The 19,684-nt window shown below is 49.7% G+C and overlaps 6 protein-coding genes across 6 annotated transcripts; 3 read left to right on the top strand and 3 right to left on the bottom strand.

Moving 5' to 3' along the window:
- Positions 1-443: 443 nt before the first annotated feature.
- Positions 444-1,333, bottom strand: F5B22DRAFT_638298 (uncharacterized protein; the record flags this gene model as incomplete). The annotated part of the gene is made up of 3 exons (XM_047977564.1): positions 444-787; positions 967-1,127; positions 1,323-1,333. 3 exons carry the CDS (start codon positions 1,331-1,333, stop codon positions 444-446), a joined length of 516 nt encoding a protein of 171 aa, XP_047828085.1.
- A 1,984-nt stretch (positions 1,334-3,317) lies between these two features.
- F5B22DRAFT_618522 (uncharacterized protein) lies at positions 3,318-4,873 on the top strand. Its single transcript, XM_047975703.1, has 2 exons — positions 3,318-3,727; positions 3,793-4,873. Exons 1-2 carry the CDS (start codon positions 3,472-3,474, stop codon positions 4,536-4,538), a joined length of 1,002 nt encoding a protein of 333 aa, XP_047828084.1. The 5' UTR covers positions 3,318-3,471; the 3' UTR covers positions 4,539-4,873.
- A 3,007-nt stretch (positions 4,874-7,880) lies between these two features.
- F5B22DRAFT_618517 (nucleotide-diphospho-sugar transferase) lies at positions 7,881-10,132 on the bottom strand. Its single transcript, XM_047975702.1, has 2 exons — positions 8,375-10,132; positions 7,881-8,303 (listed from the first exon to the last, which is right to left on the bottom strand). Exons 1-2 carry the CDS (start codon positions 9,827-9,829, stop codon positions 8,247-8,249), a joined length of 1,512 nt encoding a protein of 503 aa, XP_047828083.1. The 5' UTR covers positions 9,830-10,132; the 3' UTR covers positions 7,881-8,246.
- A 1,114-nt stretch (positions 10,133-11,246) lies between these two features.
- Positions 11,247-12,834, top strand: F5B22DRAFT_373205 (DNA glycosylase). Its single transcript, XM_047971177.1, has one exon. The coding sequence runs from the start codon at positions 11,388-11,390 to the stop codon at positions 12,492-12,494; it is 1,107 nt and encodes a 368-aa protein (XP_047828082.1). The 5' UTR covers positions 11,247-11,387; the 3' UTR covers positions 12,495-12,834.
- A 364-nt stretch (positions 12,835-13,198) lies between these two features.
- F5B22DRAFT_373193 (uncharacterized protein) lies at positions 13,199-14,366 on the bottom strand. The gene is made up of 2 exons (XM_047971176.1): positions 13,988-14,366; positions 13,199-13,890 (listed from the first exon to the last, which is right to left on the bottom strand). Exons 1-2 carry the CDS (start codon positions 14,242-14,244, stop codon positions 13,308-13,310), a joined length of 840 nt encoding a protein of 279 aa, XP_047828081.1. The 5' UTR covers positions 14,245-14,366; the 3' UTR covers positions 13,199-13,307.
- Positions 14,367-15,784: 1,418 nt separating this feature from the next.
- Positions 15,785-17,820, top strand: F5B22DRAFT_618513 (uncharacterized protein). The gene is made up of 2 exons (XM_047975701.1): positions 15,785-16,434; positions 16,603-17,820. The coding sequence occupies exons 1-2, from the start codon at positions 16,340-16,342 to the stop codon at positions 17,684-17,686; spliced, it is 1,179 nt and encodes a 392-aa protein (XP_047828080.1). The 5' UTR covers positions 15,785-16,339; the 3' UTR covers positions 17,687-17,820.
- The last annotated feature ends 1,864 nt before the right edge of the window (positions 17,821-19,684 follow it).

Here is a 19,684-nt window from a genome sequence, read left to right as displayed (position 1 = left end):
GATATGTTGAATTGCTATCCGCACAAGTACATATCACCACACATGTATGTGTACATATATCAATTACTTTTGATTCATGATACTCATGGTACCTGATTCGCCACCATTCAAGTGAAACTCAACACAAGAATCAGTATTATGTGACTTGATAAGGTACACATAGGAAAGTCTAGCAGAAAAAGACCACACGCTCATCTGCGAAAACGCCCGACAATGCAGCCCGGATCCCAATCTATGTCTATCAGTGCCGAAGCATCATGCCAGCTGATATGCCCATTAGCGCGCGACCGACCGCCATTTTCCGCCGTCTATATTTGCCCGCTGCCTTCTTCGCGAATCCTCTTTTCGCGCAGCTCATATATTCCTCTCATTACAACCTCACATATTCTCGAGGGTTATGAACAATGTGCTCATCTTATTTCACTCGCATGCTTCATCCCACCTCACTTGGCATTAGCCAAGCTGAGGTACGAGTTCCAGCCGATAGAAATGACGTTGACGGCGAGCACGCGGTGCTGCAGCGGGACGAACTTGAAGTTAGCCAGCTGGACAAAGGGCCAGACCATCCAATTGGTCTGAAGGGTGTCGACGTAGGACTTCTCGAGCTTTTCCTTCGGCGATTTCCCCTCGAGCACGGCCATGCTCGACAGGAACACGCCGATGAAGACGGGCGCGAAGATCAGCTGGTCGCAGGCCACGCGCGCCAGGATCTCGGCGTTCTTGTTCGGCAGGACCACGCGCTTCGAGAGGATCTTGAACCAGGTCGTGGCTGCGGGGCCGAAGACCGCTGAGGGCGTGTTAGTAGGCTTTTTTTTCTTTCTTTTTTTACGAAATATAAAACATAGGTCTATATATGCGGGCATTGATCTCTTTATCTCTCTAGAAATTTTTTTGGTGGAAATGATTTGAGGAATTCGGAATGCAAAATTGGCCGTGAGTAAAGTAACAGAGTGAAAATTGACATACCACCGCCGTAGGCAAACATGCGTCCCGTGCGCACAAACTCGTGTTTCTCGAGGCCCTTCTTCTCAATGGCTTGTTGCGCTGTGATATCGCCGACGGCGAAGAGCACGGCCGTCGTGATACTCTGCGTCAGCAGCGGCCGGGCCGCGAGACTGCGTTGGTACCTATTGATATTGTTAGCATAATGTGCACTATCACTGCATTTTTCCCACCTCTTTTCTCTCCTGTTCGAATTATTCCCTTCTTCATCCCATCGAACACCACCGTCTCATGACGTCGGGATTCTGCGCTGGCTAGCAGAATCATATTTCCAGCTAACCAGGCAGTTTCGTCAAAGGGGGAGAATGCGCGAACCTTACCAGCGAAGCATGATGACGGCACGTAGACCAACTGATTAACTAACTGCTTGAAACACGACCTCGACGGATGGAAGCGAGTGTCCGGGAATGCTGAAATGAAGGCGTGTTCGAGGCCCCTAAGCAAAACTCTTCAACGAATGAATAAGTAGGTAGGCAGTGAGAGAGTCAGTCAGTTTGCTCTCAGCAGAGAAAATGAACGAGCTATCGTGGGTAGTGTAGGTAAGCAAGTGCCATGTGAGATCATAAGTGGGGACAAGACTTGGTTGTGTCGTGGGGACCCGAAGCTCTGGAGAGTATAGATCGCCCGGCCCTCTTGGCGGTGTGAATTGGTTTCTGTGATTGGACGCAAACGAAAAGAATCGCAGATTGTAGGTGAAGAGAGATCTCTTCTACACTTATGTAGAAGGAGAAGGAGAATAAATGCGCTTTTTCAGGTCAGGATGTCCAGATCGTGGACTCTAGCGGCGGCGGCAGTGCTGCTTATTGATTGATTGCTGTTTCCATGCGGTAAGAGTCTCGAACTGGAGTCTTTAAGAAAAAGCAAGGGTTCTGATCATCTCTGCTTGTCCGAATGACCTGGTGCTAGGACAGCTTTGCGAACAGAGCTCTTCTTGGCTTGATGCTTAGGGTGCGCTTTCCGGTTGCTCCTAGCCTTCTTCGAACGTGGGGGTAGTGTAAATCCTTGCGGGGGGTCCCGTCAAATCTCACGATCTTTTTTTCACTTGTGACTTTTGATACGCGAGCTTTAGGGGTCCTTGGAGGGTTAACTGGAAAGGGAAATAAGCTACCAAGGGAAGATTGGATTGTCCGGGCTCTGGCCGGGGGGCCGAGATCACATGAGCTAGGTATTCGACGAAGTAATGTGTTCTCGACCTTATATCTGTGCTGGTCAGCAGAGGACGATATAAGTGTTATCATTCCCGATCTACACGGCGCGCGCTCGCACAAGACTGAGTTCGTGTCGACAGAGGTGAGAGCTCGAAAAATACAGGCAGGTACCTGCTCAGATAGCGCCAAGACCTGCTGAATCGCCGATGCTCACAATACTAAAAAGGACTCGTGCAATCTTTAGAATTGAGTTGAGAGACTGAGGCGCCTACTTTCGCTCAGGTGAATCTCGGAATGAGAGGTTGAGATTGAAAATCTCCGAGAGGGCATTCAGGTGTACAAATTAGGCTTAGCGTGATTGGAGCTGCAAGATGCTACCTTACGTAAGGTTCTGCGTGTAAGTGCGTGGCAGGTCATCGAGGTCAAAATCTCTGTACATTACCAGCAAGTAAGCATGAGGGAGAGTGATATTAACTATCTGTGTATTCGCTATATGTAAGATAGCATAGCCGAAAATATATATAGAAGAAATGAAGAGAGGAAAGGCAGCATATCAATGTCCCAGAGCAAGAATGAGAGCCTTGAGGTTGTTGCTTGCTGCTCTCAAATTTCTTGTCACCTCGACGGACTCACTAATAATCCTTTGATTAGGTTTGCACCAAGGTATATTCGCCATCTCGTTCTCCGTCTCCTGAAAGTAGGTATAGTGTGCATGTTTCGCCCTCAGCCTGAATTGAATGTGTTCGCTTGACTCGGCTGCATTTTTCCAGTGATATCCGAAACTTCACGGCCAGCGACTTTTCATAATGGCTCAGGGGTTCGGACTGGTTTCTGTTTGTTTTCAATATTTGACGGATTTGAATTGTAGACGCCACTAGGTAATATTCTCCTAACATCGTATGTATGTTGGTGATTCTCGTGTAACTATGGCAACCAAAGTTCGAACCAGCATTAATCATGAAATACCATGCAACTTAAGGCAAGAGAGTACTAACTTAACTGACTAATTGGATATATGCCTGGAACCACGGTTGATTGTGTACATCTTTCACCGCAATGATGGTACATTAATTACAGTGGTAATGCGGCGTAGTTCTTCATCGAGATCACCACATCAAAATTACAGAGGCCCACAAGCATTCATGCATCTGAGAACCAACACCCTTATAAATTGCTTGGCTGACCTCATAAGATGTTTTTTGTCGTCGTGCTGCCTCGTCTCCTTCTTCTAATGTTTAAAAGCTCGTCTCTTTCTATGTTCGATTCTCAATTGCTATCTAGAATGAATGTCGGGAACATAACCTAAACAACCAAGGACAAAATGCCTAATACCCTGAATACCTTTCTACTATTCAGTTTACCCTTGGTGGTGCCAGGACTCGCTGCTGATGGAGTTATATATATGGACGTCCTCGGACAAGGTTTCTACCCATCCAAGCCTGACAACTATACTCTAGGTCTGTTCAGCCATGCCGAGAAAACTCCCAATGTAACTCGCTCGATCAAGTTCAACCCTTTTGTGGCACCGGAAGGGAACACGAACATTACGAATTTGACGGATATTGAGTGGACATGGAGTAAGAGCCTCTCACTTCCTCCCTTCTGCCGTTGTGTGAATGCATATTTATCGATCATGTATTAGGAGTTAACGTCAGTGATTTCTCCGTTCCCAATGCTGCCGCTGGGAGGGATCCTCTCAACGATCCACATATTGTCCATACAACGTACGATTTTACCTGGCCTGAAGGCGGCAACTTGAGCTCTGCCCTTCCTCCCTCAACGAATGCTGTTTGCATCCAATGGCTCGATGTGATTGGTAACCCGGCCAACATCAGCAACACTTACACAGAAGACAACGCCGATAGCACCGACTGTACCCCTATGCTGGGCAGGGAATGTGTTGATGCGATAGTCGCCCGTGCGTCAGGTCATCGTTCGGATTGCTTTAACATCGCTCAGAGCTGGTGGTCGATACGTCAATGTGCGAGCACGTTTGGTTACATACTGAACGCTAACAATGGAAACTTGGGCACACAAGAGGGTGCTATATATTCTACGGAAGGGTCGGACTCCATCAGCGGCGAACGCTTCTGGGCGGCCACGAGTGCGGCTTACAATGGCACAAACACTACCACGTACAACTCTGCGGCCAACAAGCTTCAGGTCATGATGCTAGCCCCAGTCATCTTAAACGTCACGTATCCCCAATTGCTCTGCACGCGTGTCAACACGACCCATCTTGAGGAATCCGAAAGTGATGGTGACGGCAATAGAGACAATGAAGGCGAAGGTGATGACAATGACGAAGGAGCAGGGAGCTTGGTGCGGCACAATTCTGGGATTGCCATCCTGGCCTCTTTGGTCTGGGTTTTGGTCGCCATGTTTTAGTTTTAAGAGTGGATTACTAGGCCATGGTCAAACATCTCGCTTGTTCAGGTTCATGCATTGGATTATACTAGGCGCTGTGGTCAAAAAAACACATAAACTACGCCAGTTCAATGAAGACAAGATGATAATAGGAATATCACGGTTGGTTTCAAGCAATTTATTGTTCGATTCAAAACGTGCAGGGTCTACCTGGGCATAACTAAATTGCATCATTTGACGTGATAAGGTAGTTATCCCCGAGTGAGTGAAACACAGGAGTAACATTCCCTATATTGAGATGCGATACTCCCATTTTCCTTAGTCATTCCCTTCAAGCCCGATTCCATACCATAAGCAAAAATCTGATTTCGAAGTGCTGAGATTTGTGTTTAGCCAAGAGGTATCTTATCCTAAACTTAAGCCTCAAATAGATTCCTTATCCTAATTTTAGTTTTACCTGCCTAGACACCTGATTACGCAACCGAACTCTACTACTCTTGTCAATAATTCAATATTTCCATCTCGGTTATAAAACTGTATGTGATACTAGACTTAGTTACACAAATCTGATGAGACAAGTGAAATCCCATAGAAGGTGTTAGTTCTTCATGAGAAATTCACTGCCCTGTAAGATCGACCCAGGCCTAGAATAAACTGCTAGTCGTCCATCCTAAATAGCGGCGAGTGAGGCAATGGTAAGATGCAAGGCATTTGGGCCCATATGGATGCACTACAGAACCTACATAGATGCCTAAGGATTTCATAGATATATGCGCTGATGATACTGGGGACGAATCACTTAATTACAAGTTGAGTTCCCAAGATACAAATGTACCTATACAGGTACCTAGGTACCTCTTGAGAGGTACATGTAGTGCTCAATCATTACAGTACGTAGGAGTTAAGTGCACTGTAATAGTACCTGCTTCCAGAGCCATTCCCACAAAATAGTCAGTTACAAGGTCTTCCTTATAGGTATCTTTCTCTATCGATGATCGACTCCGCACTGTACAAACCTCACTAGCTCGAGTGGGGAATGCCGTGTCCTCTTTTCAGCCCCGATCCTAGAAACGCCCTCAACATTTCATCCTCGTCTCCTCTTTCATCCTCACATACAAGCCCAACGACAGCTTCATCTCGCGCGTCACTGAAAATAATCGCCGCTTATCCAGTGCCCGCAGCGAGAACTCATGGTTCTAATTTGATGCATTGAGTTTTTTAACAGAAACACCACAAGATTGGAAGGCGTGAAAGATGCCTCTCGCGCCACCGCCAGATGGAGCTATATTCCCGACATGGGACGATTGCATGCGCACCGTGCAGGCACACGCCGCTGCCGAAGGCTATGCAGTCAACTCAAAGGGCCAGGCAAAGAGTAAAGACACGGGGCTGTACCGCCGTTATGTGATTCGATGTGACAAGTCGGGGGTTTTCAAATCCGCCGCTCAGATTGGCATAAGACGGAGCTCCACCAAGAAGACGGACTGTCCCTTCTCCGCTGCCTGCAATATCCGGCCCGATGGATGTTTCTTAAGGGTGTTGATCCCGGAGCACAACCATCCGCCATCCTCCGTGCCCGCTGCCCACGTTCAGCACCGGAAGTTGACCGATGAGCAGCGCCAGCTCGTCGAGGCTCGTGCTGTTGAGCGCAAGAGCATCAAGGTGATTTGGCAAGAGTTGAAAGACTTGGATCCCAACACCTACATCACCTTCAAGGATGTCGACAATGCCGTCCAGCGGTTTCGGAAGAAGGCCAAGGAGGGCGCCACAGGCGTCCAGGCTATAATGTATAAGCTGGCCGAACGCCAGGATCTGTTTTGCTGGACCTTTGAGAGAGATGGCATGGTCGCAGGGGCGTTCTGGGTGCCACACTGGTCAACCGAACTCTGGATGCGTCCTAATGGCACCCCTGACATCCTAGTAATGCTCACAGAGCACATCGCAAACAGGCCCGTGCTACCAATCCTCGAAATGAACAGCGTACTGAACACCGCTGGCTTTGGAGGCCCGATGTCCACTCGGGCCATGCCTGAGGAATTTCCCAATTTGCCTGGAACCACCAACCCAAATTCAAGCTCTTCTCCCGGTAACCCTGATGTAGAAAACAACAACGGTAGTGCTAGTCCCGCGCCTCTTGCAACTCCCATGCCGAATTCGGCTTCTGGTGCGTCAAACACACCGATGGACACAGGAAGAATCAACAATGGCCTCGACTCCGCTTTAGGCGCCGGCTACGCCATATTACCCGACAAATCTGATGCCACAATTCTCTGGCTGCAAGGCACCGTCGAGCTACTTCGGCAGCGCATACCGCACTGTCCTAAGCCGCGCTTCCTAACGCTGACGGATTTCCAGACGGCTGAGAAGAATATCCTGATGGAAGTCTCCAAAGGCGGCGTAGCGCACCGTCAAATGCACATGGTTTTTGGCCGGATCCTTGCAGAAGACAACAACACACCTACCCATTACGGCGTGAGGACGCGCAAGCCACGGCAGGAAGGACACGGGCGGAGACGGCGCAATGCCAATCGCGAGGGAGGAGAAGCAGAAGACGAGCACGCAGATGGTGACGACGACCAAGAAGAAGAGGAAGAAGGCGGCGACGAGGATGACGATATGGACGGAGACCATGATTCCGACGCAGAAATCGCGAGACAGCTGACCAATGCCAACGTACACCACGATCGGCAAAACATGCAACTTCCCAATCCTAATCTCGGGTACAATCACACCCCACAACAGCAAAGCCTCGATCATCAACAATCCTCCAACCAGAATCTCATGGCCGCCCGGCTCCCACTTCCAGGCCAACCGCCTAGACAAGGCCCAATGCAAGGCCAATCTCAACAATCACACGCGCAGGCACACGCGCAGCAGATGGCGTACAGCGGCATGATGGCCAGGATGTCCATGCCGGGACAACACCAACACCCCCAGACTCGTCCGACTATGTAGCGTGTATATAGTACGACCGGTGCCAGTGAACTTGAAGGAGCAGAAGGAAAAACGAAATCAGCCCCAAGCGATGTTTTCGGAATAGGGACATGAATGAATGAAGGATGGACGGATGAAAGGAACATACATATTGATAATTATCTGCCGCGATTGCGACCAAGCGAAGCGAAGCCAAGGTCAGGGCGTTCCATGTTCAAAAAAAAGAATCCGAAATAGGGGCTTTGACTATTTCACTTACTTAGTCCGTAAGATAACTAAATAAGCAAGTAATAAATTACTTTAATTAACTACGATACCCTTTTGTCTTGATCTGCTATATATTGTTATTTAGAGGAAGGGAGTTGAGGAGATGGAACCTAGCTACCTGCTACCTAGTTATCTTCTCATTTGTCTTACGGTACCAGAGGTAGGTCTGTGAGTGCTGACTGTCTGTACTACCGGTATGTATGTGAACAACCTACCTAGGTAGGTAGTTACGTCCTCCCTACTAATGACCGCATAGGTAGCTGAATTTTTCATCTTCAAGAATCATTGTAGCATACTCACGAAGAAAAGATCAATTTGTAAAAAGTTGAATCTCGTTTTAGTTAGTTTCACTCATTTATTAACTTTTCTTCTTCATCTGTTTCCCACCCTATCCTATCCTATCCTACCCAAATCCCTTCCTGTCTCATTTCAATCATGTCATTCGCATATCTTTTTTTTTTTCATTCGTAGTCGCCGTCTATTTGTACAATCACATGTTCTATTTTTAAATAAATGATTTGAATTACTTTAGATCACCGGCTCAGTGATCTCCTTGCCCTTCCAGCTGTCAAGTCCCTCGCCATTCTGTATTTACGGTCAGTAAACTTTACGGATCGTTATGAAATTTGAATGGAATAATGTGATGAAGCACTCACATAGCTTGTCAAAGGCGACACTTCTAGACCCTCGTTGTCGCCATTCTTCACCGTCGCACCAGCTCCCTCGACCCATCGCTTACCCTGGGCCTTGATGTCTTGTCGACTTGTCGTGGGGCAGTCCTGGGCCCCTGGTGCGTCGGCGTTCTTGAGGGGCGAGAACTCGTCCTCACGCTCCACCTCGAAGCAGGCGAACTCGGAGAGCTCAAGCCACTTGAAGTTGTCAAAGACGAATTGCTCGAGCTTGATACCATTGGGCTTGGTGACGTTGGTGACGGCCTCGACTTTCTCGATGTCGAAATAAGGGATCTTCTTCTTGGCGATGTGAGGGGGAAGCGAGTTCACGCTGTCACCCATGTTATCGAGGTACTCGAATGAGTAGTAATGGTTGACGATGTTGGCGGCACGGAACTTCAACACGTCTGGTTGCTTAGGGTCTACGGCTTCAGCCGTCTCCTTGTCAATCTCCGAGTACTCTACGACATCAGGTCGTCCGTTCTTGGAGAGAATTAGGCCAACAGACTCGGTCGCATTGCGCTTACGCACGACTTTTGTTGCGATCTTGACTTGTTTCTCGGCAGAGAAACCGATAAAGACGGGGTCGGCGACTTTGGCCAGGCAGTTGTCGACACAGTAGGCGTGGACGTGCTTGATACCGCGCTTACGCATGTCGTCAAGTACACCCTCATCCTGTAACGCCTTGTAGATACCACCGTTTCCATCCGGGGCCACGGCCACCTCACCCTTGCTAGAGAGCATAATCTTGCCATTGAAGTCGTAACAGGGTAGGACGCCCTGTTCAAATATCTTGACATTCTTCTCATTGAGACTGAAGTAGGGCTTGCCCTGTGCCCGGGCGTCGTTGTCTTCATCCGATAACTCGGCCAACTTTTCCTTCTTGAAGAACTTCTCGGTCGGAGCTCGGGTGGGGCCACTTGTCATGACGTACCAGGGGATCTGAGCCTTGTTCTTGTCCTGAGCTTTGGCGGCGGCCAGCTCCTGGACCTTCAAGATGCGTTCCGCTTGTATTTGGAAGAGAGACTTTTTCGAGTTGAGCCCGATGTTATAGGCGCCCTTAGGGGCTTTGCTTCCAAGGCGTGTTCCCTGGCCACCAGCCAAGAGAATGACAGCGACCTCGCCCTTGCCAATGAGGTCCAGGCCCAGGTTATTCCATCTTTCAAGATCTTCAGGTTTTGAGTCTAGGATGCTGGCTGTCGCAGATTCCGGGAGGGGTTCGACGACGGTGTTCTCAGGCTCCTTTGGAGGGTTCTGGGCGAGGTCCCATAGCTTGTTGATTCTTGCAGGGTCGATCTTTTGGAGCTGGCTGAAGAGTGATTCCTTCTCGACGTCGCCGAGGGAATTGTAGAATGTGAAGACGTGGCCTTGTCCAGCGGATTCGAACCTCGTCTTAAGGGCCGCAACGTTGGCGTCGGTGAACTGTTCGGGAGGAGCCATTGCTGGGTAATATTAGCACGGAGTCCCTAGGTAGTCAGTCAGGATCCAACGAGATTTGCGTTGCAAGAAATGATTTGCGAGAAGGCCAATTGGAATATGAAGAGGAAACAGAATGGTATTTGAGTTGGGATGATAGCTCTTTATAGTCGAAGAATAGAGAAACAGGAGCGAGAGACACGGGAATCACCAGGTTGATGTACGCAGAGCTGGGTCAAGTGGGAAGTGGGAAGTGGGTTGGGCTGGGTTGGTTGGCGGGGTGGAGGGGCTAGGTAGGTACTCTCATGCAGTGGCATAGGTACCGCTACCGCCCTGCATAGGTACCTACAAAGAAGGATGGCTTCAGCTGCAACAGCTACAGCACAGCTAGCACATAGCTCGCCAGTGACCCCCGCTATTTACGACCTTACCGCCGCCTCCGCCTCGTACCTACTTTAGCGACCTCCCCTGCTAAATTAATTGCCTGCCTGCTACCTGTTATAATGATTTACAGTGACTTTGTTGGAGTTTACCCTGAAAAGCCGGGCGGCATCTTCTCACCGCTCAGCCCCAGTCTACCTCTCCATCCAGCACGAAGGGATGCGCCAGCCTGCCATTGGTGAGAAACCCGAAGCTTGATGTTACTGGCTGACATCAGATTCCGCCATTGGACGTGGCCAGAAATAACATCACGCCGGCCGAAACAATTGTATCGAACGCTGTATTAATCGGCTAAGGCCTGCCACCGGTTTCACACAGCAAAACTCTCGTCAAGTAAGTACCTACCGAGCCTACCTGCCTAGGTAGATATCCACTCGTCTTTTCAACACGAGTTTCTGCGGACTCTGCTTGGCTTCATTCACCCTAGTGATGACGAATTGGGATATAAAAAATGCTTCTTCCTGCTATCTACTCGCTGCGGTTCATGATCATAAGTCAGATACGTAGTAGATATTTGATGGTGGCTGTGTCGCATTATACGAGCGATATGGCGATTCAGGCATGTATTACTTCGTAGATCCGTATGCTGATTGGATCTGAGTAACACTACTTCGGGGAACCTATACTTCGATGTTGTATCCCCAACCAATTTAATTCCTCAACCGCTGTTTGCATGATGGCTGCCCGACACATATGTGCTAGGGTAATCAATACCACCACATTCATGAGCTATATCCTGTATTCGAGAACACATATGAGCCATATGAGCCATCTACTGTTCGTTCTGGTTTTCTTGTACCTGCATGTCGCGACTAGCTTCACCGATAAAAGTGGAGAGGGTACCTGTCTACAGGGGTAGGTGGCGACTTCTTCAGCTCATCGAGGTAGCACTCTAAGTAAGTCGAGAAGGCATGTTCCCCTGCGAAAGAGAAAAAAGAAAAAGAATTTGTAGAATTTGGCCACAGGAATCGTGAAATCTCATTCACATTCGTTTCTCAATCGATTTATCGACGTATACAACTTTCATTCCTTTCTTTTGACATATATCAAAACTAGATTTGGAGATTTGCGCATTGAGTGGTACATAGGGATTTTATATCAGATTCATATAAGACTGCCGCAGGACGGAAAATAGAAAAGGATGAGCGAAGAGGCCGACGAGCATAATGCCATCACATCCAAAGAACCCAGTTTCAATGGCCGTCTACAGCTAAAGAACTTCATGTTCAGCGCCAGCGCATCAAACCCCATCTCATCCCCAATAACCCGTCGCAGTCCGCGGCTCTCATCACAAGCCGCCGCCATCTCATCCTCGTCACGGTCCATCACACCCTCATCACCCACGCCTCTAAAGCGGAAATCCCAAAGTCGCAACAACACCACCACCACCACCATCCCCAAAAATGCCTCCGAAGACGACAGCGCATCTCCCTCCAAAAAGAAGGCAAAGCGCACCCGCACATCCTCCTCCTACGCACCCCCATCCACATACGCCCATCTACCCCCCCTAACCGACGTGATAGCGCCCAACCTCCTAATCCTCTTCATCGGGCTGAACCCAGGCGTCCAGACCGCGCGCTCGGGCCACGCCTACGCACACCCATCGAACTTATTCTGGAAACTCCTCTACTCCTCAGGCATCACCCCCGTCCCATGCAAGCCCGAGGAAGACAGGACGTTGCCCGCGCGGTTCAGTCTGGGGAATACTAACATCGTCTCCCGACCAAGCCGCAACGGCGCCGAGCTGAGCAAAGCAGAGATGGACGCCGGCGTCGCCGTGCTGGAGGCGAAATGTCGGACATGGAGACCCGAGGCCGTATGTGTTGTCGGCAAGAGCATCTGGGAGAGCATCTTCCGCGTCTGGAAGGGGCGGAACTTGGCGAGGGGGGAATTCGAATACGGATGGCAGGTGGAGAGGATGGGGGCCGTGCCGCCTGCGAGGGATTCTGCGGCTGTCAAGGTCGGTGATGCTGTTCTGGCCTCGAGAGTTAAGGCTGAAGGTGATGATGAGGATAGAGATGAAAAGGAAGGCGATGAAGAAAATGTAGAAGAAGGGGAAGAAAGAGCGGAAAGCGTTGACGATGGACCATGGGAGGGCGCGAGGGTCTTCGTGGCGACGAGCACGAGCGGTCTTGCGGCTACCGTGCGCCCGGAGGAGAAAGAGAGGATATGGAAGATCCTTGGCGATTGGTGTGTCCAGAGACGGAAGGAGAGGGCTGAGGTGAAGACGGAGAACGCAGATGCGTAGACTGTGTTGATTTTGGCCTTGATATCTAGCTATTCATGTTAAGGAGCTGGTTTATCAACTCATTTTGGTGAGATGGCTTGGCCCAAGTGCCGCGACGAATGAATCTATGCTTTAATATCACGATTCGGGGTAATTGATCGTAGCAAATTCTTGCTTGTATAGTACGCCTTTCACGAGCGCTGCTATATGAAGTAATTTCAACGAACTCAAATCACTAGTTTGCTATCAACATATAAATCATTCCATTCACGTCTGAGCACTGCCAGGAGTAATCGCTCTCTAGCAAAGAATCATATAGATAGATACTGCGGATTCTCCAATTCTCCTTCGAACATAGCTATTTCGATCCCGGAAAGTACAAATATTGCAAAAAAAGGCTTTCATCAACAGATCATGTACAATCAATATTTACTATAAGCCGTATGTTCAAAAACCATGGTATCTCAATCTATCTATCATCTGCCACCGCAGTACCCCATCATAATGCCATCCATGAATTCCTGCTCAGCACAGCAAAAGCAAACGCTTCGTTCCACCAAGAAACCGATAACCCCGCTAAGCTCAGGCTGCCGGTGAATTCATTCGAATCGTGTTGAAAAATAAAAGGGTAAATAAACTCCCTAACACCAGCGACCGTCAAGCTGCGCATAGATAATATCTTCAGCGAAGCAAACATCAGAGTCTGACTGCCTCGTTGGTATGTTCATAGGAGGCTATATCATTTTTTACCCCGGTTCATCGTAGAGAAAAGCAAAGTTGATACGGAGGAAGAGCTGCGTCCGTCTATCCCGATAAAGCCGGAATTTTGATCGATTATACTAAAAAGGCAATGGCGAAGGCCATCGTGGCAGCAGGCCACCAGCCCGCAGCTTTCGCGAGAGCGATCATGCTGTTCGCCGCGCTGGGATCCTCGGTACCCCCGGCGGCGGTGGTGCCGTTGGGCACCTGTCCGTTGATGTAGATAGTCAGGTTACCGGTGGTGTCGTTCTTGGCGATGGTGACGAGGGTGTGGTTCAGGCCTTCGTACGAGCCGTTGCCGATGACGCTGTTGAAGTAGGTTTGGTTGCCGTTGTCGTCGCATGTGCAAGTGTCGTAGGGGTCGCAGACGCAGATCACGGGCTTCGTCTCGTTCATGTCGGTCGTCGCGTTGTGGTAGTAGTAGTGGTGGTAGTATGGGTACGCGTACGCGCCGTATAGGTAGCTGACGCCTAGGAAACCGATGCCACCGATCGCAGCGCCGGTGAGAAGAGCAGGCGCAATTCTGCCTGCTGAGTTTCCGGCTTTGTAGGGTACAGTTGCGCCGCCACCGTAGTATGCTCCGCCGCCGTATGCCGGGGTTGGCCCGCTGCCAGTCGTTGTGCGGCCACCTACGTTGCTGGTGGACGAGCCGAGGCCACTAGAATTGAATGTTAGCTGATTCTACTTATAGTAGGTATGGGGTGCGCATGTTGTCTGATGACTGGAAAATGCGCGTGGATATTGCATAGACATACCGGCCACCAGCACCACCGCCGCCGCCGCGACCGCTTCCACTTCCTCGGCCTCCACCGCTACCACCTCCACGACCGCCGCCACCACCACCACCCTTACGCTTCCATAGCTCTTCGTTGCTTGAGCGCTCGAAATGCGTCTCGGATTCTGGCTGAGGTGTCCGGGTATCTAGCGCAACAGCCTCGGCTTCTGGGACGGCGACGGCATTGATGCCGTGCGTTAATGCGGCCGCGCCGAGGATCACGTTTGTCAACTTCATTATAGTTAAAACAACGAGCCGTCGTCTAATTCGCGGTCTATGTGTTCGAAGATCTGGTGTGCGAAAAGGAAGAAAAGGCGACGAGTAAATTAGGTTCGGGAAATTAAGTAGGATCAGGTCCCTTTCTCTTTAGCGTACTATTGTGTGTTGGATAAGTAAGCAGGGGTATGATGATGAGCTTCCCTAGAAGGGGGATGCAAGGGCGCAAATATTCAAGTTATTTTTCGCCAGGGCGTTAGATTAGTCTAGGTGTCGAACTGCGAACATCTGTTGGTTGGGTCTCGCAACTTCGCAAGGCATTCGCTCGATCGGCAATCGCCTATGACGCTTGAGGCAAAGTTTCTACGCCGTGTCGGTGATGTCAAATACGACAGACACAAAATGGGCAGTCCTAAATGGCGTAGTGTGGTGAACGGCCTCCTCCCCATCCAGCTTTTTTCCACTTTACTGTCGTTACAGTAAGACATGCCAAGAAGCCAGCAAGATGTCATAGTGCCGTTTTGCACAGCCCCAGGCATTAACCAAGGGTCCTATCACCAGGCTCTCCATTGGGATGCCAAGATGTAGGAGTGATCAGGTAGTGCGCTCTAGGTGGAAGATATAAGACTCAGGCTATTTGTAGTCGGTAATTATTTGTTCCATTCCATCTCACCCCGAAGGCTGTGGCAGAGTGCGGCAGTCTCACATCCCTTTATCATTTGGCGGGTTCCAGCTACGCCTTCGGTTACCTCTTTGATGATTCTATGAAACGTTTCACAGCAGCTTATTCTTCAATACCGGAGGGTCTGTCGATTGACATCACCACCCCAGAATGATACGCTAAGGGTAGGATGCGATTGGTCGAAGCTCCTATAGAAGTTCGGCAACGCTGGGAATTCATGATACTACCCATGTCTAGCCGGGACTCCACTCAGGCTCTCCATATTCAGATTCTCCAAGCACGTGGGGGCAACGACCGAGACAGTCCCTAAAAAGGCGATTTTGAGAAAAATTATAGTGTCTACACTTAATCAGGAGAAGCGGCTGAACTGTCCAAGCACCTGGGCATCAAGTGGTGTAGATGCTAAGCTATTTGATTACCTAGTGAGGAGGGCGGGAGGAAGGACATTACCGCCGGGACCAGAACCTGGGCATCGTAGCACTGATGTAGTCGACCATGTCGTTAGGATTCCAATGCTGCGCGGGTGATGACATGCATGTTGCTACACTGCCTGCATGTGCCTCCTCCCTTAGGTAAGGGATTGATCATGTGGTAGGACGATACAGAGACGATGCCCTCACACACAGCACAGGCAGGTAAGTGAGTTAAGTAATCGGTGGCGGTTCGGTGGCCAAAGAGGTTAGTCGGAAACTATTCAGCCATAGTCTAGTGGTTGAGCCGCAGTAATCTACGGGCATAAAAGCCGCGATACATCGTAAAATGAACGCACGCTAAACTCATTTGGAAACCGGTCTCTCTGCTAGTGCTCTAGGCCGCCTAAGTACATATGTACATATGTAGGCAGTGTAGGTACCTAAGAACCTTAGCTCATTGTGGAGGAGTGAACTTGTATCCAACAGTTTCTGTGATATCATCAAGGGACACCAATCCATGAATCTGGGGTTCTGGCGCGATGGTCTTGAGCGTTGTCAGCCTTGTTTACACGCTTCCACGTTGCTGAGGGATCGGCTATCCGAATTTCCTATCCAGCCTCATCCCTTCACACCTGCTCTACCAACGAGATTCATGATGCCCAGCCGACCAATATAGACCGCCATCAATAGCATCACGGACGGCGTCTGTCCCGGCAACATCTACTTCCTACACGTCAGGCTGGCTTCTATACTCAAAACCCACCTCGGTAGCATTTCATTCCGAGGAAATTATGTTCACACAATAACACCATCTCAGCTTGATATAGGTGACTGAGTCCTATATACATACTGTACCTATTGTGGCCAAGTCAGGGTTCACCATTCGCTGCATTTACGACATGAGCAATTTTATGATTAGATCATCACCTAACCTTATCTCATTGCTACCTCTCATTCATTTGCTCAAGATCGGTCCTCTGCTCCCCTGACAAGGGCAGAACTACAAAGCAAGCTCCCAAGCATGGATGGTCCTCCCGCATCAGACAAGTCCCTACTGGAGCGGCTGAATGCCTTAAAACCTAGCTCCGTTAGTCTGACAGATCCCCCCTCATCAATGTAAGATTAAAATCCCAGCTTCGTTATTTGCAAGCCTACACAGCCTCAGATATTCCCACATCTCCTTCCGTTATGGTAATGCCATGTTTGTGAAAATTAGTGTGCAAACCTCAGCCCTTCTTAAGGTGGTAATGTTCGAGAATGAAGATGGGCTGATTGTATTGCCAGCTCTAAGCCCATATCCACTATTGAGCGGGCCAAGTCACCATCAAGAGAAGATGCCTTGACAGCACGACTCAAAAATCTCCGCAACCAAGCGTCTGTGTCTGCGTCTGCGTCTACGTCTGTTGATACCGCTACTACGGATCAGACGCAACCTTCCAGCGAGACTGCACAGCCACCGACCGGACTCACGGAGTTCCCAACGGGCAGCAAGTTAGACTCAAAGCAAGCTACTGCATCTAATCAGGTCACCGATGATGTTGATCCACTTCTTTATACAGACGATCAGGCTCTTGAAGACTTATTGGCTGATCTCAGAGCCGATGATAGCTGGCTAGACGAGGTTGCGGCTGAAGAAGAGGAACGTCAAAGAGTAACTGCGCTGTTGACCGAACTGGGAAAGTCTTCCGGTGTGAGAGGTGAAACAGACAGCCAGGATGTTTCTCGGACAGACGGTGAAGAGAGCAGTGACGATGATTCTGACGGAGAAGTTATGACGAAAGAGGTAGACTCGGTGCTCGCCAAAGCTAAAGATGAACTGGATTGGGAAAGAGCCAATAGAGACTCTTCTCCATCACCAGCCCCACGATCAGGAGATGCCAAAGAAGGTTCTCAGGGCGGGACCAGCTCATCACCGAACGAAGCCCCCTTTAACCTTCCCGGAGTTCCGTCCGAGCTCCAAGATCAACCTGATCTGCCCGCATCATCTACTGAGACTACGTCAGATGCTGATGCTGATTTTGCGGCATCTATTGCCTTCCGCATGGCTGCTCTGAAGCTGTCGGGCCCACGAGGGCTTCCATCAGCACCCACGGTTGCCGTTGATTCTTTGGGCCTCCCCCAGGCGCCAACCTTTGCACCTGCCGATCGTCCAATACCTGGCCTAGCCCAGCGTAAGGGACTCACAGATGAGGATCAGAAGACATGGTGTGTTGTATGTCTGGAAGATGGCACCATCCGCTGTCTTGGGTGTGAAGTCGGTGATAACGTGTATTGTGCTCGCTGTTGGAAGGAAATGCATATTGGTCCACAAGCTGGTTACGACGAGAGAGGACACTCGTGGGAGAGCTTCAAGTCCAGGATGCGGTAGACCAACAGGGTGTTGTAGATATTCGGTAGCTAGGCAGATCAGCATGTAATATATGTGACGGACTGCCTTGTAATATATGCCCCTATATATTTATATATGTATCATTACGTAGGTATTTGCACGCGTATACGCACTCCCTCGAGTTGATCCATTGAGAACCTCCTTTTCCTGATTTCCGTAAATATACTCTCAGTCCTTGCCAATCACATACCTCTGATCCTGCATTTTCTCAGGCTCATCGTCCCTTCCCCTTTATGTGTATTTGCTATTGGCTGTCGTTCGAGCTGCGTGAGCCAGTATATTCAAAAACCTTAACTTTCTTCACATTCTAGCTCAGACACGTCCCTTCCGTTGCCTCAGGATCACGAAATAACACCACGTCATCAATATCTCAACTCCAATCAAACGCTATGAAAATAAACGCATCATTAAATAAAATTTGATTCAGACTGAAAAGTCAAAACCGCTTTCGACAAATTTACAATCAGTAACCTTATTTCGACTGATCCGAGGGCTTCCCAATTCACATAAATCCCCGCGTTCCCTCCCCCTCCTTCTTCCCTCCTTCTTCCCTCCTTCTTCTTTTTTTCTTCTTCTCCAGGACCGTCTCGCGTGACGATATTTTCCAACAGGTGCGAACATTTTCTGCTCTCCGCTTCCATTCTCCTTACCACGATGAAGTACTTTGCTGACCGCTAGGATAACGTCGGCTTGGCCGACGTCGTCGGGGCGAGACGCCCACTCCGCAGCCTGCTGCCGTCCCGTTCGCGGGTCGACAAATGGCGGGCGCGATGCTCAGACGCGGTCCACGCGCTCACCGAGCCGTGGGAGGTGAGTTGATTTCCTCCTTTCCATATTCTATCTCTGCCCACCTCATCTCCCTCATCTTCTCTTCATCTTACCCGTGAAATCCCCTCGCGCGCGGCGAGTCACGTACGTTGCTGACCTCGATATAGCGCCGCGTCTGGAGGTGGGAGGATCGCGAGCGTTGCAAGCGAGTGCAACGTCGGATGAAGAGGAGTAAGTCTTCTTTGCTTTTGTCTCTCTGCCATCTCCCCGAGCAGCCACTGACCATTACCGTCCTCAGAGGAGTCGCGGCACGAGTGCTACGACTTCATCTTTACGGGGAAGATCGAGCCTCGGCCGATGAAGTTCTTGCCTTCCATTCGGGAGGTAAGAGGGGAGTGCTAGGTACGTGTTCCCCCTTTCCTTTGTTTTTCTTATGTTTTTCTTATGTTCTCCCCCTGTTCATTCCGTCCCGTTTCTTTCCTTTTTTCTGTTTTCTGGTTTGATTTCATTTGTTTTCAGTTTCATATTCATATAGTCTCCCGGTCGAATGGCCGGTGACTCACAAAATCTAAAAAAAAGTTTAAAAAGAGAAAATCCCACAAAAAAGTTGAAAATAGAAAATCCCAGAAAAAAATGCTTTCGAGTTTCGTGTTTTTGTTTTGTTTTTGTTTTCTGTCTTTCCTTTCCTTTCCTTTCCTTTTCCATGCCCCTACACGTTCCCCCAGTTCTATGTCACTGCCCCTGCCCCCTCCCCGCGAAGGAAAACGCAAGAAACCCTCGAGACGAAGGAAAACGTAAGGAACCCACGAGGCGAAGGAAAACGCAAGGAACCCATGAGACCTTTCCCCCCTTTCCCGTCCCCCTCTTTCTTCTAGCGAAGGAAAACGCTCAAACCCACGTGTCTCCTTTCCCTTCCCCGCCCCCGTTCCTCTTCTCGCGAAGGAAAACGCCGAAACCCACGACACGAAGGAAAACGTAAGGAACCCACGAGGCGAAGGAAAACGCAAGAAACCCACGAGCCCTTTCCCCCAGCCCGGTCCCGACCTCCCCTCTTCCTATCCATTCGCTTTCTTTTGATCCGCCCTCTCCCGGTCTGGCTTCTTCTCCCCCCTTTCCCGTTCTTTCTTACCGCTCCCCTGCCCCCGCCATTTAATCTCACCACTAGCGTTTGTTTTCGCCACGTTCGCTATGCTGCATTTACTTGTTGTT

This window comes from Xylaria bambusicola, assembly GCF_022495145.1.
Source record: "Xylaria bambusicola strain CBS 139988 unplaced genomic scaffold F5B22scaffold_42, whole genome shotgun sequence".
In the NCBI taxonomy this organism is placed as follows: domain Eukaryota; kingdom Fungi; phylum Ascomycota; class Sordariomycetes; order Xylariales; family Xylariaceae; genus Xylaria; species Xylaria bambusicola.
This window is presented reverse-complemented; position numbering and strand designations above follow the sequence as displayed.

What these genes read in the sequence shown, in the direction of transcription:
- F5B22DRAFT_373205 (XM_047971177.1), top strand. Translation starts at nt 11,388, where the DNA reads ATGAGCGAAGAGGCCGACGAGCATAATGCCATCACATCCAAAGAACCC.
- F5B22DRAFT_618517 (XM_047975702.1), bottom strand. Translation starts at nt 9,829, where the DNA reads ATGGCTCCTCCCGAACAGTTCACCGACGCCAACGTTGCGGCCCTTAAG. An exon ending in TGTCGCCTTTGACAAGCTAT is followed by an intron (nt 8,304 to 8,374) that starts GTGAGTGCTTCA and finishes CCGTAAATACAG; the next exon opens with AATGGCGAGGGACTTGACAG.
- F5B22DRAFT_618513 (XM_047975701.1), top strand. Translation starts at nt 16,340, where the DNA reads ATGGATGGTCCTCCCGCATCAGACAAGTCCCTACTGGAGCGGCTGAAT. An exon ending in ACAGATCCCCCCTCATCAAT is followed by an intron (nt 16,435 to 16,602) that starts GTAAGATTAAAA and finishes TTGTATTGCCAG; the next exon opens with CTCTAAGCCCATATCCACTA.
- F5B22DRAFT_618522 (XM_047975703.1), top strand. Translation starts at nt 3,472, where the DNA reads ATGCCTAATACCCTGAATACCTTTCTACTATTCAGTTTACCCTTGGTG. An exon ending in GGATATTGAGTGGACATGGA is followed by an intron (nt 3,728 to 3,792) that starts GTAAGAGCCTCT and finishes ATCATGTATTAG; the next exon opens with GAGTTAACGTCAGTGATTTC.
- F5B22DRAFT_373193 (XM_047971176.1), bottom strand. Translation starts at nt 14,244, where the DNA reads ATGAAGTTGACAAACGTGATCCTCGGCGCGGCCGCATTAACGCACGGC. An exon ending in GGCGGTGGTGCTGGTGGCCG is followed by an intron (nt 13,891 to 13,987) that starts GTATGTCTATGC and finishes ATTCAATTCTAG; the next exon opens with TGGCCTCGGCTCGTCCACCA.